Raw genomic sequence first — 16791 nt, forward strand, 5'->3', positions numbered from 1 at the left:
TTGTCTTTGGATCCTTACCATGCCCTGGCAACTTTAAACCTCACATTTAAAATGAGAGTTGGGTCACTTATTAAAGTCAGCAGACACAAATGAAGTTTTCAAACTGGGCATTGAAGAACACTGTAAAGATAAATAGAGCTGCAACATATATCAGTCAAAATCAGGTGTACAGGTAGGAGGGACTACCTTTTCTTCTCCCTTCATAATGCTTCATAAATCTTGGACACATCCAGACTGATGGAAGGGTCAGGGTTTAAAGTGGGCAGGATAAAAGAGTCACACAACAATTTGCCATTCAGGACTTGGTACTTAATATTTCTCAAGAATTCTGTGAAATCTTGTTCAAATCCTGTTACAGCTGAAATCTTTCTGCAAAAATCTGTATTATCTAAACAGCCACCTAACTTCAAGTTTTCAAGTGTTTAAAAGATGGAGGTGATCTTGTTTTGAAAGCAAATGAACAATGAGCAAATGAGTAAAACATGAGCCTGTCTGGCTTAATGTAAACTGACCTGCAGTTTAATTTAAAAGTTAACAATAAACTGTTTAAATTATTTAATGTTTATAGCATTCTTTTACTATGTCCTAACTTAGTAAAGCATCAGTAACTATTGAAAATTCAGATGTTTGTAGTGACTTGCATTGTAAACGATTCTAACATAATACTGTAGAATTACCACATGCTGCCTGAAACTAATAATTTGAATTCTTCTGTACTATTAATAAAAAAGGATATAAAACTATAAAAATATATTTGTTTATATTCTCAATGCAGATTAAGAACAATCTCTGCACACTCCATTGCTGCTGAAAATATAGCCAATTAAGTGCAGTGAGAAAAAGATGTAATCATCAGAATTAGCTATTTCAGTTATTTTGATGTACTTAAAACCACTATGCACTTTTAAAATTTGCATTGATACTGTAATGAAATTATTCCTCAGCTTGTAGCTTGATTCCAGTGGATCCTATATATATTTCAGAATGAACAGTGTATTTATTTCAGAATCCATACGAGTTGAAAATGTTGTAAGTTTGCTCAACAACAAGCAGTTCCCTAGATTTTCCCCACAGATTGTGGATTTTAAAAAGTTAGATTCAAGTTAGTTTCATTTTTCATGGCTCCAGCTCCAGCATCATCAGCACTCGCATTTTTCTAAGGACACTGCTGACAGCATTGATGAGGGACGCCAAATATGATTGTGTACAAGGTGTCACAGTTCTCTATTATAGTGATTCTACTGACAACAGAAGTTAATCTGGTTGCAATAATGGAAAATCTTCTTCACGAGGAAGATGTCTTCATTTAGAAAGGGATCATTTAGAGTGGTCAAATTACATCTTCACAGTATTTTTGATATTCTACATGTTGCATTCTTCAAATTTATGCAAAATAATGAGGAAAAGAAGAGATTAGTTAGAACTATAGATATTTGGGAATCCTTATGCAGATAGTCATGTGAACTAAATTAGTTGCAGATTCTACATTGTGCACCAGCTCAAGATGAATTTCTTGAGGTGCTTCAGGAAAACCATGTCCTTCAGTCTCAATGTTCCCAAGCCCTTCAGCACCCAACTCCTTAAATTAGAACTCCACACCTCTACTGGATGATTTCTATCCCCATGTTTTCTTTATTGCCAAAATCTCCAAGTTAAAATTCAAATTCTTGTACGTAAAGATCTCCCAAGATACTGCCGTATTATTGTAACATTCTCCAGTAATGCAACCAATTATATTTTAGTCCCCTGACTTCAGTAATGCTTATATCTTATAATACATAATTTTGACAAAGAATTGGAAGTTTAATCTTAGTTTCCATACCATGAACATTTTGATAGGGAAAGTGAAGTGAACTCGGCTCCATATTACTTATTTTTAATATTATACCTTGTAATAAACCATAATTGACGATGTATTTTCCTTACTTAATTGAACTACAAGTGCAATTCAAAGTGCTTAAAGTTACACAGCACACTCCCACTTGGGAAAACATTTTTCAAACGTGCATTTCAGCATTTAGCTATTTGGAGTAAGCAATTACACACACAAACCTGTAATTAAAAATTTGATATTGTCCAGGTTTTCCCTCTTTCCGCAACTTATGGGCCAAAGTTTCACATGGAGTTCATGTTTCTTATTCATACTTAGTACAATACCATGCATTCCAACTACAGAAGTAAGGTTTTCAGAAACCAATTAAGGGTGTAACACACAATTGTGTGTGACAGTATTCCATAAAAGCTAATAAAAAATCTTGTGCATCTTGTACATTCAAATTCTCTAAATAAAAATACAAGGAATAAAAATGTAATTTCAATTCACTTTTCTCCCCCCCCACCCCCCAAACCACTAGTTTGCAACAGAAGGGTCTCGGCTTGAACCGTTGTCTGCTTATTCATCTCCGTAGGTGCTGCCTGACCTGCTGAATTCCTCCAGCATTTTGTGTGTGTTAGTTTGTAACAGAGGTCACCACCCATCCATGCAAATGAATAGCAATAGTGGCAGCATTTCTCAACTCGTACTTGAACTAGAAATAGTTTCTGTCATCACCTCCACCGTCAAGTCACATAATAAAATGTTTTATCTATTGACTGAGCATCTTGATTTATTTTTAAATTGAAATTATTGATTGTTTAAACAGTTTAACCCTTAAAAGAGCAAAACAACATGCCTTGAATTGTAATTTAGTTTGTTTTTGAAAGCAGCCATTTTATTCCTATAATTCAAAATGAAATTAAAATATTTATTATCATTTATTTTAAAAGAAATTAGAGTTTAACATAAAGAGATAATATATCAATGCTGGTGAACAGTGTTCTTTAAAATAATAAGTAACTTAAAAGCATCTACTTAGTAAATCTTCTGATACATTTGAGGTCATGATATCATCTGTTTAACCTCAAATAAAACCCAAATCCAAGTACTTTGTGGTATTTTTTCCAAAGAGGAAATAATAATACTTTTATGAATTAAGTCACCAACTTTAAAAAATAAATGCAGTTTTCATAACAATTAGATTTTACAACAGAAAATTAAGTCGATTAGATATTATTTAATACTATGATTCAAAAGGTGATAAAAAAAAGTCAACCAATTTGCTTTTTTATTCGTCAACATACCTCAAGATTATGGTCAAGTCAGTCCAGTAAGTGAGAATTTTTTTTTAAATCATAATCTAATAATTGCATCCTACTTCAGTAAATTGGATGCATAGCCTAATCAAAAATGTAATATAGAGATACTAATACAGTTCAATACAGTAACCTAACTTCACATAAATTCACACTAAATGATTCATCATTAGCTTACAAGACTAATTCTGATGAAAATGTACTTGCAATGGATTAATGGTGCTTTATGAATGGACTGTGTTTAGAAAAATAATGAACACATATTCACAGAGTTATTTTAAAAACGCAAACAACAGGAATTCTGCAGATGCTGGAAATTCAAGCAACACACATAAAAGTTGCTGGTGAACACAGCAGGCCAGGCAGCATCTGTAGGAAGAGGTGCAGTCGACGTTTCAGGCCGAGACCCTTCGTCAGGACTAACTGAAGGAAGAGTGAGTAAGGGATTTGAAAGTTGGAGGGGGAGGGGGAGATCCAATGTGATAGGAGAAGACAGGAGGGGGAGGGGTGGAGCCAAGAGCTGGACAGGTGATAGGCAAAAGGGATACGAGAGGATCATGGGACAGGAGGTCCCAGAAGAAAGACAGGGGGGGGGGCCAGAGGATGGGCAAGGGGTATATTCAGAGGGAGAAAAAGGAGAGTGAGAGAAAGAATGTGTGTATAAAAATAAGTAACAGATGGGGTACGAGGGGGAGGTGGGGCATTAGCGGAAGTTAGAGAAGTCGATGTTCATGCCATCAGGTTGGAGGCTACCCAGACGGAACATAAGGTGTTGTTCCTCCAACCTGAGTGTGGCTTCATCTTTACAGTAGAGAAGGCCGTGGATAAACATGTCAGAATGGGAATGGGATGTGGAATTAAAATGTGTGGCCACTGGGAGATCCAATGATGTGTGGCCAATGATGACAAGGAATTTCATTCTGGCCTTTTGCAGCCAAGCCAAAATTAGGCTTTGGATCTCATTAGGACAACAGCAGAGAACTGAACATTGAGCTATAACAAGGTGTTATCATGAGAACAACTTTCCTCTCAACAATGCCCAGGTAAATACTGAGACGGGCAAGGAGGTGAATGAACTGGGCCACTGCAAACCTAGAACAAAATTCCTGCATAAATGAATAAACTTGTTTACCACTATACTGATATACATAAGCTTAAAGTACTTACAATCTGCTTTTGTTTTAAGGGCTTCACAGAAAAGCTTCCATCAACATGCTGCAAGATAAATGAAGAAGTCAACTACAAGCTTGAAGAATTCCCAATTGAATACTAGTTAATAAAATTCTTGATATAAAGAACAATAGGATAGTTTTGGATACATTTAATACAGTTATTCTTACTGACGGAACTAAATCATTGAGGTAAACTGTTCTCTCAAATCATATCAATGAACAGTGAGTACTGTGAATCCACAGAGATGAAATATTCATATTCAGTAGGAACTCAGCACAGATATGTATAGCACTTGGCTATTCTCTAATCAGGTAATGGTTTCTGTAATATGATACACATTCTTCAAAAACATAACGGCAGTAAAATAGACTTTCATCAAAACAGTTTTTGATAGTAGCTTTTAATAAAATTCATGGGCGATGTTGGTAAATATCTTCTTGAGTCAAGAGATATCATGACCAAAGCAAAAGCCGTGGATGAACCAGGAGACTGCTGGTCTGCTGTAGCATTCAACACCGGTGATCTAGAACTATAGACGTAGTCCAGGTACAACGTACGGAAGGCTATTTTAAGGCAAAAAAAACAATTCCGACTGAGGTTTGAGATGGAATCAGATGCACATCAGTTCTGGCAGGGTTTGCAGGCTATTACTTCCTACAAACCAAAACCTAACATCATAAATGGCTGTGATGCTTTACTCCCAGATGAACTCCGCACCTTTTATGCCCATTTTAAAAGGGGGAATAAAACTACACCCGTGCAAATCCCTGCAGTATGTGGTGACCTTGTGATCTCCCTCTTGGAGACCAACGTCAGAACATGTTTTAAGAAGGTGAACTTTTGCAGGGCATCAGACTGATGGTGTATCTGGTAGGGCTCTGAAAACCTGTGCCAACCAACTGGCGGGAGTGATCAAGGACATCTTCAATCTCTCAGTGCTGCAGTTAGAGGTTCCCACCTGCTTCAAAAAGGTGACAGTGTCCAAGAGCAGGGTGAGCTGCCTCAATGACCATTGCCCACTGACACCCACATCTACTGTGATAAACAAGGGTACAGTGCTAGCCGGAGCACGTCCCGCACCTCTTTAAGAAAAAAGCCAAAATAAACAAGCTAATTAATTAGGTGCCGCCCAGGGAGATTTGAGTATCTCAGGACCTGCTGATCTCCTGGGATTTTTTTTTTGTTACACATAACAGACTCTGGAGTTTACAAAGAATGGTGCTAAAAATAAAATAAACATCCAACGAGTGGCTGTCTGTGACCGAAAATATCTTGTTAAATCCACTCGCTGGACCTTTTTTTGTTTTTGGCACCTTTTTTTGCAAACTTCAGAGTCTGTTGTGTGTAAAAATCCCAGGAGATCAGCAGTTTCTGAGATACTCAAATCACCCTGGGCAGCATCTAATTAATTAGCTTGTTTATTTCAGCTTTTTTCTTAAAGAGGTGCGGACACGCTCCGGTGCGCTCTGGCTAGCACTGCACCCCTGGTGATGAAGTACTTTGAGAGGTTCATCATGGCCAGAATCAACTCCTGCCTAAACAACGAACTGGACTCACTGCAATTTACCCATTGCCACAATAGGCATACAGTGGATGTGATCTCACTGGCTCCCCACTAGGCCCTAGGTCATCTGGACAATAGTACTATCCATGTTAGGCTGCTGCTTATTGACCACAGGTCAGCTTTCAACACAATCACACCCTCACTTCTAATCAACAAGCTCCTAAACCTGGTTCTCTGCACCTCCCTTTGCAACTGGATCCTTGACTTCCTCACCAAGAGACCACAGTCTGTGCAAATTGGAAATAACATCTCCTTGTTGACAATAAGATAGATAGATAGATATACTTTATTAATCCTGAGGGAAATTTGCTTTCATTACAGCTGCACCAAACAAGAATAGAGCGTAAATATAGCAATACACTCTTGTGCATCTCAGGGGTTCACACTGCTTTACTCTTCCTACTCCCTACACCCACAATTATGTGGGTATGCACAGTTCAAATGCCATCTATAAATTTGCTGATGTCAAAACTATTGTTGGCAGAATTTCTGATGGTGACAAGGAGGTGTACAGGACCAAGATAGATCAGTTGGTTGAGTGGTTTCACAGCAATAAACTTGCACTCAATGACAACAAGCCCAAGGAACTGATTGTGGATGTTAGGAAGGGGAAGGCGAAGGAAAACACAATAGTCCTCATTGAGGGATCAGCGATGGAAAGGGTGAGCAGCTTCAAGGTGTCTACATCTCTGAGGATCTAACCTGGGCCCAACATATTGATACAATTACAAAGACAGCTGCTATTTTTCATTGAAAGTTTGAGGAGAATTGGAATGTCACCAAAAACACCCATACATTTCTACAGATGTACCATGGACAGCATTCTAACTGGTTGCATCACCATCCGGTACAGGGGGGAAGAGAGAGGGCCACTGCAAAGAATCAGAAAAAAACTGCAAAAAATTGTAAACTCAGTAAGCTACATTAAGACCAGTAGTCTCCCCAGTGTCAAAGACACCTTCAAAAGGCAGCATCCATCATTAAGGACCCACATCACTCAGAACATGGCCTCTTCTCAAGTCCAAGTTCAAATTCAAGTTTAATTGTCATTCAACATATACGAATAAGCATGAATACAGTCAAACAAAACAAAGTTACTCCAGGGCCAAGGTGTAAAATACAGTACCAACAGTCATACATAGCACAAAGCACACAGAGCATGTAGATGAGAGTAGTAAAATACAGTCACACAAAAAAAATTTAGTCCATGTCCCTGAGTCCATGAATCCTGCAGCAGTCTACACTCGAATACAATACATCTTGTCTTCTGCTGAGTGAACGTTAGAAGCAACACTGACTCCAGCACGGATGCTGCACCACACCGACTCTGGCACTCCGGTGGAGCACACCAACTCCGGCACCTGTCTTTGGGTGGCTGTAAACAGTTGACAGATCCCCTGCCGACCACACCAGCTGTTCACCAATAAAATAGTGAATCGGACTTGCAGCATTCCACATTACCAATGTCCAACAAGGTCTTGAGACCTCAAGGAAAGTGACAAAGATGACTGCACATCGCCTTCTTGCACGGACTCCTCTGTTGCAGGCAGCAGCATGTTCCACACCATGTCCAGCTCCTTCAGTTCCTCTGCATATGAACAACCTTTGCCAATGGAATAGACCTGCAGTGTTTAATGTCCAGCAGGGTCTTGCAATCACAAAAAAATACTTTAAAAAAAGACAATAATACCTTTACTTGGCCCCACAGACTACGCTGCATATGAGCGTGCAACCATCTTAGGGGAAGGGATGGGACAATAAGTTGTTCATTTACTCATTGCCATCATCAAGGAGGTGGTAGAGGAGTCTGAAGACACATACTCAACAATCTAAGAAAAATCTTTTCCCCTCCACCATCAGATCTCTGAATAGACAATGAACCCATGAACATTATCTCACTAAAACAACAGGAATTCTGCAGATGCTGGAAATTCAAGCAACACACATAAAAGTTGCTGGTGAATGCAGCAGGCCAGGCAGCATCTCTAGGAAGAGGTGCAGTCGACGTTTCAGGCCGAGACCCTTCGTCAAGATTAACTGAAGGAAGAGTGAGTAAGGGATTTGAAAGTTGGAGGGGGAGGGGGAGATCCAAAATGATAGGAGAAGACAGGAGGGGGAGGGATGGAGCCAAGAGCTGGACAGATGATAGGCAAAAGGGATACGAGAGGATCATGGGACAGGAGGTCCGGGAAGAAAGAAAGGGGGGGGGGGGACCCAGGACGGGCAAGGGAGAAAATTCAGAGGGACAGAGGGAGAAAAAGGAGAGTGAGAGAAAGAATGTGTGTATAAAAATAAGTAACAGATGGGGTACGAGGGGGAGGTGGGGCATTAGCGGAAGTTAGAGAAGTCGATGTTCATGCCATCAGGTTGGAGGCTACACAGACGGAATATAAGGTGTTGTTCCTCCAACCTGAGTGTGGCTTCATCTTTACAGTACAGGAGGCTGTGGATAGACATGTCAGAATGGGAATGGGATGTGGAATTAAAATGTGTGGCCACTGGGAGATCCTGCTTTCTCTGGCGGACAGAACGTAGATGTTCAGCAAAGCGGTCTCCCAGTCTGCGTCGGGTCTCGCCAATATATAAAAGGCCACATCGGGAGCACCGGACGCAGTATATCACCCCAGCCGACTCACAGGTGAAGTGGTGCCTCACCTGGAAGGCCTGTTTGGGGCCCTGAATGGTGGTAAGGGAGGAAGTGTAAGGGCATGTGTAGCACTTGTTCCGCTTACACGGATAAGTGCCAGGAGGGAGATCAGTGGGGAGGGATGGGGGGGACGAATGGATAAGGGAGTTGCGTAGGGAGCGATCCCTGCGGAAAGCAGAGAGAGGGAGGGAGGGAAAGATGTGCTTAGTGGTGGGATCCCGTTGGAGGTGGCAGAAGTTACGGAGAATAATATGTTGGACCCAGAGGCTGGTGGGGTGGTAGGTGAGGACCAGGGGAACCCTATTCCTAGTGGGGTGGCGGGAGGATGGAGTGAGAGCAGATGTACGTGAAATGGGGGAGATGCGTTTAAGAGCAGAGTTGATAGTGGAGGAAGGGAAGCCCCTTTCTTTAAAAAAGGAAGACATCTCCCTCGTCCTAGAATGAAAAGCCTCATCCTGAGAGCAGATGCGGCGGAGACGGAGGAATTGCAAGAAGGGAATGGCGTTTTTGCAAGAGACAGGGTGAGAAGAGGAATGCAAGAGACAGGGTGAGAAGAAGAATCATGAAGAGGAAACATTATCTCACTACTTTGCCCCTCTCTTTTTGCACTATTTATTTAACACACACTCTTCTTATTGTAGTTTAGTTTTACGTATTGCAAACTACTGCTGCCACAAAACTACAAATTTCACAACATATGCCAATGCTAATTCTGACCAAATGCTTACTGTTACCAGGAGCTTATTATAGAGGGGAAAAAAAGCTCGACTACATATTGCTATTCATATAATGTGGATATCATGTTTCCTTCAAATCTACTGAGGTATATAAATGCTGTTGTTACACAATTAAAATGTGGTACCCAAATCCATAATCAGTAAATGGCATAGATGACCGATTTATTTACTTTGCTGATTTTGGCCAGAACACAGGATGTTTCATAGATTGTATTTTTCAAATAATGCCATTGTTTTAATATCCATCATACCAGAGATGGAGCCTCAGTTCACTTAAGAGAAAAAAAAGGCTTTGCTGAAAACAAAACATCCTGGCGGCATATATAAGATGTGCATTTCTAGGAAGACAATGACTAGAATTTACTTTTAAAGAAGTTTGTGCACAGTATACTGTATTGACAAATACCTTTCTTTTTGCCTAAAATATCCTTCAAAATAAGATCATCTAACAAGCTCTGGAGTTACCTATTCTAAAATTAGTTCTCCTTTCCCTCCTTGTTTTTTGGGAGGAAGAATAGTTTTTTTTAAAGAACAGCAGTTTGAGAGCAGTTTGTCCCCAGTATTGTTCAAGTTAACTTCTTGGAGATACCTGGTAGTCCTATGGAGTGAATTTCATTTGCTATTTCCACATTCAACATCCACAACCCTCCAGCGCTTAACTTAATCTACTTTGTAATAAATGAAAGCTGTACATTTACATTATTTATTCAGTTGACGGACAGGGATATCATTGGCATGAATTCTTCCTCGCAATGCCCATCCCTTAATTGCCCATGATAAGGTGGAGTGAGTCACCTTTCTGAATCAATGCAGTCCTTGTGGTGATATTGGGGATGGATTTTGACTCACTTATAACAAATGATAAAAGATGATTAAACCATCTTGCTGGAACAGTTCTTTCCAAGGTAGTTGTATGACACAAATGTTATTTGAAATTTATCAACCACGTCCAAATGTTATGCATGTCTTTGAGTATGCAGGTTCAGCCCATTTAATTATGGAATTCAATACTTCATCATCAACATTCTTATTTCTGACACTGTGAAGGGAAAATGATTCATTAAGCCCCAATAATGTTTGACACAGTATGACTATGGTATGCAGAAGCCATGCTAAGTACTGTTGTGGCCGTTGCTGAGTGACTGACAGTAATCAAAACTGATGGTTAACTCTTTGTCATGTGTGCTGAAGACTTCATCTTGTTCCCTTGATGCTCAGTGGCTCTCCTAAATGTTGGTCATGTAGGAGTACTAATTTATTACCTAAAGAGAGAATGATCAATGATAGGAGGAGTATTCTTTGCTCCCATTTGACCAAATGCATTATAATTTCATGGCATCCGGACCCAATGTTGAGAATTTCCAAGGCAAATTTGCCAATATACAGTGTACTGCTGCTGTAGAAGGTTTTGCTCTGCCAGTGATATAGAATGTTACAATGAAGAACCGTCACTGAAAATTTCTACAATGGGTTCTTGTTTGTTCAGCTTGAGGAACAATTGTGGCAAATTGAGACTCAAATAATCTGATTTTCACAAGACAGATTTTAAAATAGATGGGGTCATGCCTTTGTCATGTCCAAATCCAATGGTGAACAACCAGATATTTTCCTGTAACATTCTGACTTGGTTATTTCATATAATTTAATAGCTTACTAGGTAATTTATGAAACAGGTTAATCTCATTTTTGTTATTTAGAATCAGATGTCTGTCAGACAAACTAAGGAATGGCAGTTTTATAATGTAATGTAAAAAATTTATAACCAACATTACTGATAAGTTTTAAAAAATATATATTTATTGAATTAGATTTAAATTTCTGAGCTACTATAGCAGGATTTGAACCTGTGTGTCAGTTCAGGTTTTTAGATTACGCATTCAGTAATAGAATCACAATACTACTATTTTTGATAACCACGTATTCAGCCATAAACATTTATTTAAGAGAGAATTATTCAAAGCTCTAAATAAAGCAGTTAATCTTTGCACCACATGGTATTTCAAATCAGATCATGTTGATTCAGTGGCTGAGTCACTGGCTATTTCATACATTCTCAATTTTGCCTTTCATTATTATTGTATACCATTTAGAACCTGTATTGTGTGAGTGAAACCTTTCCATTTTTCAGTACTTGCACACTTCCTGTGCTGACTAATCACTAAGTAGTCACTAGGTTCTTATAACAGAAAAATATCACCAAATCTGACGCCTTTTTGTAAGAGTAAATTTATTTAAAGAAATGCCCCAAGATAACATTTTTTAAAATCAGAATGGTGGAACAGAACACATACCACGCCTCACAAATCAATCAGTACTAGTGACAAAGTACAATTCATAGTCTTTTTAAAATTGGCTGGTGTTTACAGAGAAATCCCAGAAGACTAATATAAGAGGCCAAAGTTTCAAGTGCAATAAGTTTACAAACCAGATGTTTCATAGAACTTTTGAAGTAAAAATATTTACATTTTACATGTCTTTAGTTCTTTTCTAAACAATTAAATAATTACACAAAATATAATTTGGGGGGGGCAAGAAAATTGTAGGTTAAGCATCTAATTGCAAGCTGAATACATTCCATTGTTTTAAAGAAAAGTTGAGATGTGGGAAATAAGCATTCAAGATAATGGAAATCAAATAAAAACTGGAAAATGCCAAAAATACTGAATCGTTCTGGAAGCCTCCAGATAGAAAGAGTGTTAAATGTTTCAGGTTAACAATATTTTTAGATCCGGGTAAGTGGAGAAAACAAGAGGGATGCCTGTGATATGGAGGAAGCCACAAGAGACTGAACGTTACAGATGGTGTTGGTGCTGGCTGATGAGGATTGTTGAAGGCTGTTATTTGCAGGTGATTTGTTTGAAGGAAGTATAAATAGATAGGCAAGAGAAAGGAGACAAAACAACGCTGCAATTGTGGCAAACAGTATAGAGTTGCTAGAAAACTAAAATAAATTGCTAGAAATTGTCGTCAGATCAGGCAGCATATGAAGAGAGAAAAACTTAGTTAATGACATAACGAACAGGTCAATTCCATCACAAACTGAAAAGGCTGGATATACTTGGACAGAAGGAAAGATGTTGTTGCTCATGGTTATTTTGACCTTCCCTGAAATAGTGTCAGAGGCTTAAGGCAGAAAAAAAGTTTGAGAAAGAGATTGAAATGAAATTCAACTAGTGACCTTCAGCTTCCAATTAACTATCTCTTTAATTCTTTGCCTCACTCATTCTGAACCTTCATTTCTTTGGCCTCTACACTATTCTCAACACATGCTTGAGGGGACTTGGGAGATGGAAAAAAAATGGGGTTATATTAGTGAATTCATGTCTATAATATATTATTTTTCCAAACATTTTTTTCAAAACTTGGATAGATGGTTTTCAAATCTTAATAAAAAGAAATACATTAAATCAACACCCAGTTTGAATTGCATTGGAAGCACAGAGTAAGACTGGAATAATTGCCCCCAAGGAAAATGATTAAATAGATCTGAATTTAAAGCAATACTTCAATGTAATTTGAACACATGGATGGAAAAGAAAAAGAAAATTACACACATGGTCTTTCTGAATATTTTCACTTCAAAGTTCCAACTTCAAATTTATTGCTTGGCAGAGTCCATTTCAAATTTTATACAAAACATTATTCCTAATGGAAATTTTCAGAAACTTCTGTCTGCTCAAGTATTTTTTCCACCATGTCTTTTGAAATTACCTTCAAATTTAGTATTAGTGCTTCCAGACAAACCTCTCACTTATAAAGGCAAAAATAAATTGTGAAATGGCATTCTTAATTTAACAAAACCTGCCACATAAGAGATATCTAGCTGTTATCACCAAACTATGACTTCGTTGGGGTATATTCTGGACTTAGGGTGCATAGCAAAATATTAACTTCAGAAACCAACCTTTAGACCTGAACATGGACTGTAGATTAAATTTAAAACGCAGCTCTGGACAACAAGTTGCTAGAACTATGAATAACAGTTAATTGAAAAGCCAGACAATGTTGATTAAAATTTATTTTGGGCAGCTGAACTGTGGGTACAAAGGAGGAAGTGTGAAATCTACTGTAATTTAAAGGAAGTATTGTAGATACATTATAAATATAGAGTTGTCCTTTGGTCTTCAGCATATAAAATGTCATGTAATATTGGTTCTAAAGATCCTCTTCCTTCACAGATTGTCTCATTTTGTTGAATAAACGACTACTTTATATCTACCAGTTGCATCTTTCTGATAACATTGTTCACGTTACAACAATTTTGTCACCTTTACAGCCGAAGAATGCAAAGTAATGTTTTTTTTGTCAAGCGAAAGCACTGCACATAGCAGTGGAAATGTAAGTGTTCACTGTAGGCACAAATTATTCTGAAATTGTCTTTAATTATTTTCAGATTTTATGCAGCATTTTATTCAGGAGTTTGAATCATTCATTGTGTAGAAAAACAACATTCAAGCTGACGAAGCGTACTCTTGTAGATGAATATAGAAAAGCAATATCTGGATACCCAACCTGAATATTTAATACTAATTTTTTTTTTAGCGTATGCCTGCGTGCATCCGAGTCTGTGCGTGTGCGTCTGCGTGTCGGTGCGTGCGTCCGTGATGATGGATTTTTCATGGCTTTTTCCAAGGTGCAGAGCGAGAGAGAGATTGTGTGGCGCACCACTCCTCACACAGACATTTTCTCAGTATTTTCCCTTTGTTCTATGAGGTCGAGTTGCAGTCTCGACACTCAACCCGGCACAGATGAAAAGCGTGCTCGGGGCGGATCTGACTAGTTTCGAACCCAGGAACCTCCGCTCCCAGGTCCGGCACTGATGTTGTTGCGCCACCAGCCGGCCCTTAATACTAATTCTTAAATGAACAACCACTCAGTGACGTGAACAGCAAGCATAACCATAAATCTAAAACCATCACAAGTTCAGACTTGCTCATAAGATTTGAGCTATCACTGCCTACTTTGTCTTTGTAATACGTACACCAGAGTGAATAATTAAACTTTTACAAGGTTCATTAAACTAATAAAGAACCTGTCTAAAATCTCTCTCTGTTCAACATCATATACATATCTATCTGCAAATTCTTTAACTGTGTCCTTGACTACAGAAAAAGATTTTAAAACATTCTACATCTCTTCACTTTCTATTAAATTGTTTGCAAATGTAAAGCATATTTAAATGAATGACTGTCAAAACTATTCTGCTGTAATTTCATTTGAAGCTGGTGGTTTCATCAAAAGCAACCATGTTGGCGTAGCGGCATGGTTCTTTTCTGAAACAGCCTTGCAAAACAAAGTTTCGTAACTTCAGAAGCTTAAAAAGTGCACCTTTTTCCAACATGCAAGAAACTAATATAACTGCCATTATTAAAATGTGTGCTTTGTTGCGGCAGCAATCTAGTTCTTCAGCTCCAAGACAAATTATTTAAATAAAGCAACCCAATTTTACTTAACAAATTCACTTTTCACAGTTGCATTTTGCTCATGCTTTTCTGTAAAGACCTCAGGCACAAAGTTACAAACATGATGCTCTGGCACTACTTTTAGTACCAGTTTATAAATTCATTTATATTTTTGTGCATTTTATGAAATATGTAAATTGCTTCTATAAATAAGTAATCAGTTGTAATTTATTATATTTCTAATCAAAATTAGTTTCTTATATCAATATTGTCACCATTGAATAATAGTTGTATTGTGTATTTCAGGTTCAATATTTTGATTGTTCCTGTAATAGCTCCAGGAACTCATTTTTTTATAATCAAATTAAACAATATTATTGCACTAAAATAAACTCAGTACTTTCCAATTTACATAAATCTGTTTTTCTTTTGTACTATATTGCAACAAATGTGATGTTTTTCCTGTGCATGGTAACGGTACATTCAAAATTAAGTAATGAAAATGTAAACTAATAATGAGGAATTTACTATAGAGTAGAAGCTTTTCGATGACAGCTAATGGTTCAGGCCACACACCTATATAGCTCCAGATTTCATGAAATTAACATTGCTTGAATTATATCTGGAAATCACATCACCTCCTAAGCCAAAAGATTACTTCAGGATAATAACAATAATCTCAAAAGTTATACATAATTGTTACTTACTTTTTCCATTGCAGCCAAAAGAATATGTGCATGACCAGAGTATTCTGCGTTAGAAATTCAAATTAGGTTTATTTTGCTTTATGACGTTACAACAAGAAAGTTTCAGCAAGATATTTTATTTCTAAAGAATTGAATTTATTTCTAAAAAATTAACATTTCAGAAAGAATTAATGAAATCCATGCTAATCCAATCACAACTGTAAAAGCAAAAATCATCCAATTCCTGGGATGTACAAAGAATACAATATACATGATTGTCATATTAATAGCTGTTGTTTAATGGACAATGATAGATTCACTCATCAAACCTCCCCCTACATGTCCACTTTTGCTTTCAAACCTTTGCCTTCCTGCCAACTTCCTTATTCATCTTCTTCCTTGAAGGCACAAACTACTTTATTTAAAACATAAGGGAATTGGACATGGGTTTGTGGCATAACATTTCAAATTTATAGCTTAAACAAAATTTGAAAGTTGTGGAAAACAGTAAGCTGGAATAGTAGCAAAATACAAAAGCAGCCAGACAAACAACAGTAAACATTTAACCCGAAGTTTGTCTCTTTTCGCAAAGAGAAAAAAAATCAGAGTATATTGTACCAATCAAATAAAAAAATACTGAAGTGAATGAACAGAAAGACGCGAATTCATCTTTGAAGATAATAGGACATACAGGGAGTACAAATATACACCATATGGGAATCCAAGCTTCATAAATAGAGCAAGGATAACAATGCTGGGAAGTGGTGGGTTGAACCTTAATAAAACATTGATTAGGCCTCAACTGGAGTAGCGCATTCAATTCTGTTACCAGATTTTAGGAAGGATGATAGCCACAGACAGCCTGCAAATGAATTGCTTGATTAATGCCAGGAGTGAGAGACTTACATTGAAAAGGTAGATTGGAGATGCCAGAACTTTTCGCTTGGCGTAAAGAAAACTGAGGGGCGATTTCATAGAAGTATGCAACTTCATGCCTGGTTTTAGTAGTGTAAACAGACAGAAGCTGATCCCATCAATAGATAGTTCAAAGACCAGGGAGATATAGATTTAAGTAAAAAGACACAAATAAAAATTCTGAAAAGACTTTAGAAACATGCATCTTAAACTTAATTTGATGGATTTAACATATATAGAACTTCTTGAATTACTGAGTATTAGCCTGGGATACTTCCTCTGCTGTGTGCTTGGTGACCGAATTAAAATAATAAATGGACTCTGTACTCTCAACTACCAAAGAATGCAAGTTAAACTGATTTGCCCTAGGTTTGCCAACATTTCTACACTTCATTTCTCATGTTTAGCTCAACATCACCCACAAAATAAAAACTAAATTGGCTGGTATGGAAATGTGTACACTCCTGCAGCTCAATCCTGCAGACAGCTAAGTTACAGAGACAAAAAGGAGGTAACTTCTCTGGTTTGCATTGAA

The 16791-nt window shown here is 37.7% G+C and overlaps 1 protein-coding gene across 6 annotated transcripts in view; it reads right to left on the minus strand.

Moving 5' to 3' along the window:
- The window catches only part of LOC140202951 (E3 ubiquitin-protein ligase MGRN1-like), a 187120-nt gene that overhangs the window by 46184 nt on the left and 124145 nt on the right, over nucleotides 1-16791 (minus strand). For all 6 annotated transcript variants that reach the window (XM_072268582.1, XM_072268586.1, XM_072268585.1 and 3 more), the window contains exons 7-8: nucleotides 15363-15406; nucleotides 4300-4347 (exon numbers count right to left, since the gene is read on the minus strand). In XM_072268582.1, the coding sequence (XP_072124683.1) occupies nucleotides 4300-4347; nucleotides 15363-15406 (92 nt within the window). The remainder of the gene's footprint in view (nucleotides 1-4299; nucleotides 4348-15362; nucleotides 15407-16791) is intronic.

This window comes from Mobula birostris, chromosome 9 (assembly GCF_030028105.1).
Source record: "Mobula birostris isolate sMobBir1 chromosome 9, sMobBir1.hap1, whole genome shotgun sequence".
Taxonomy (NCBI): domain Eukaryota; kingdom Metazoa; phylum Chordata; class Chondrichthyes; order Myliobatiformes; family Myliobatidae; genus Mobula; species Mobula birostris.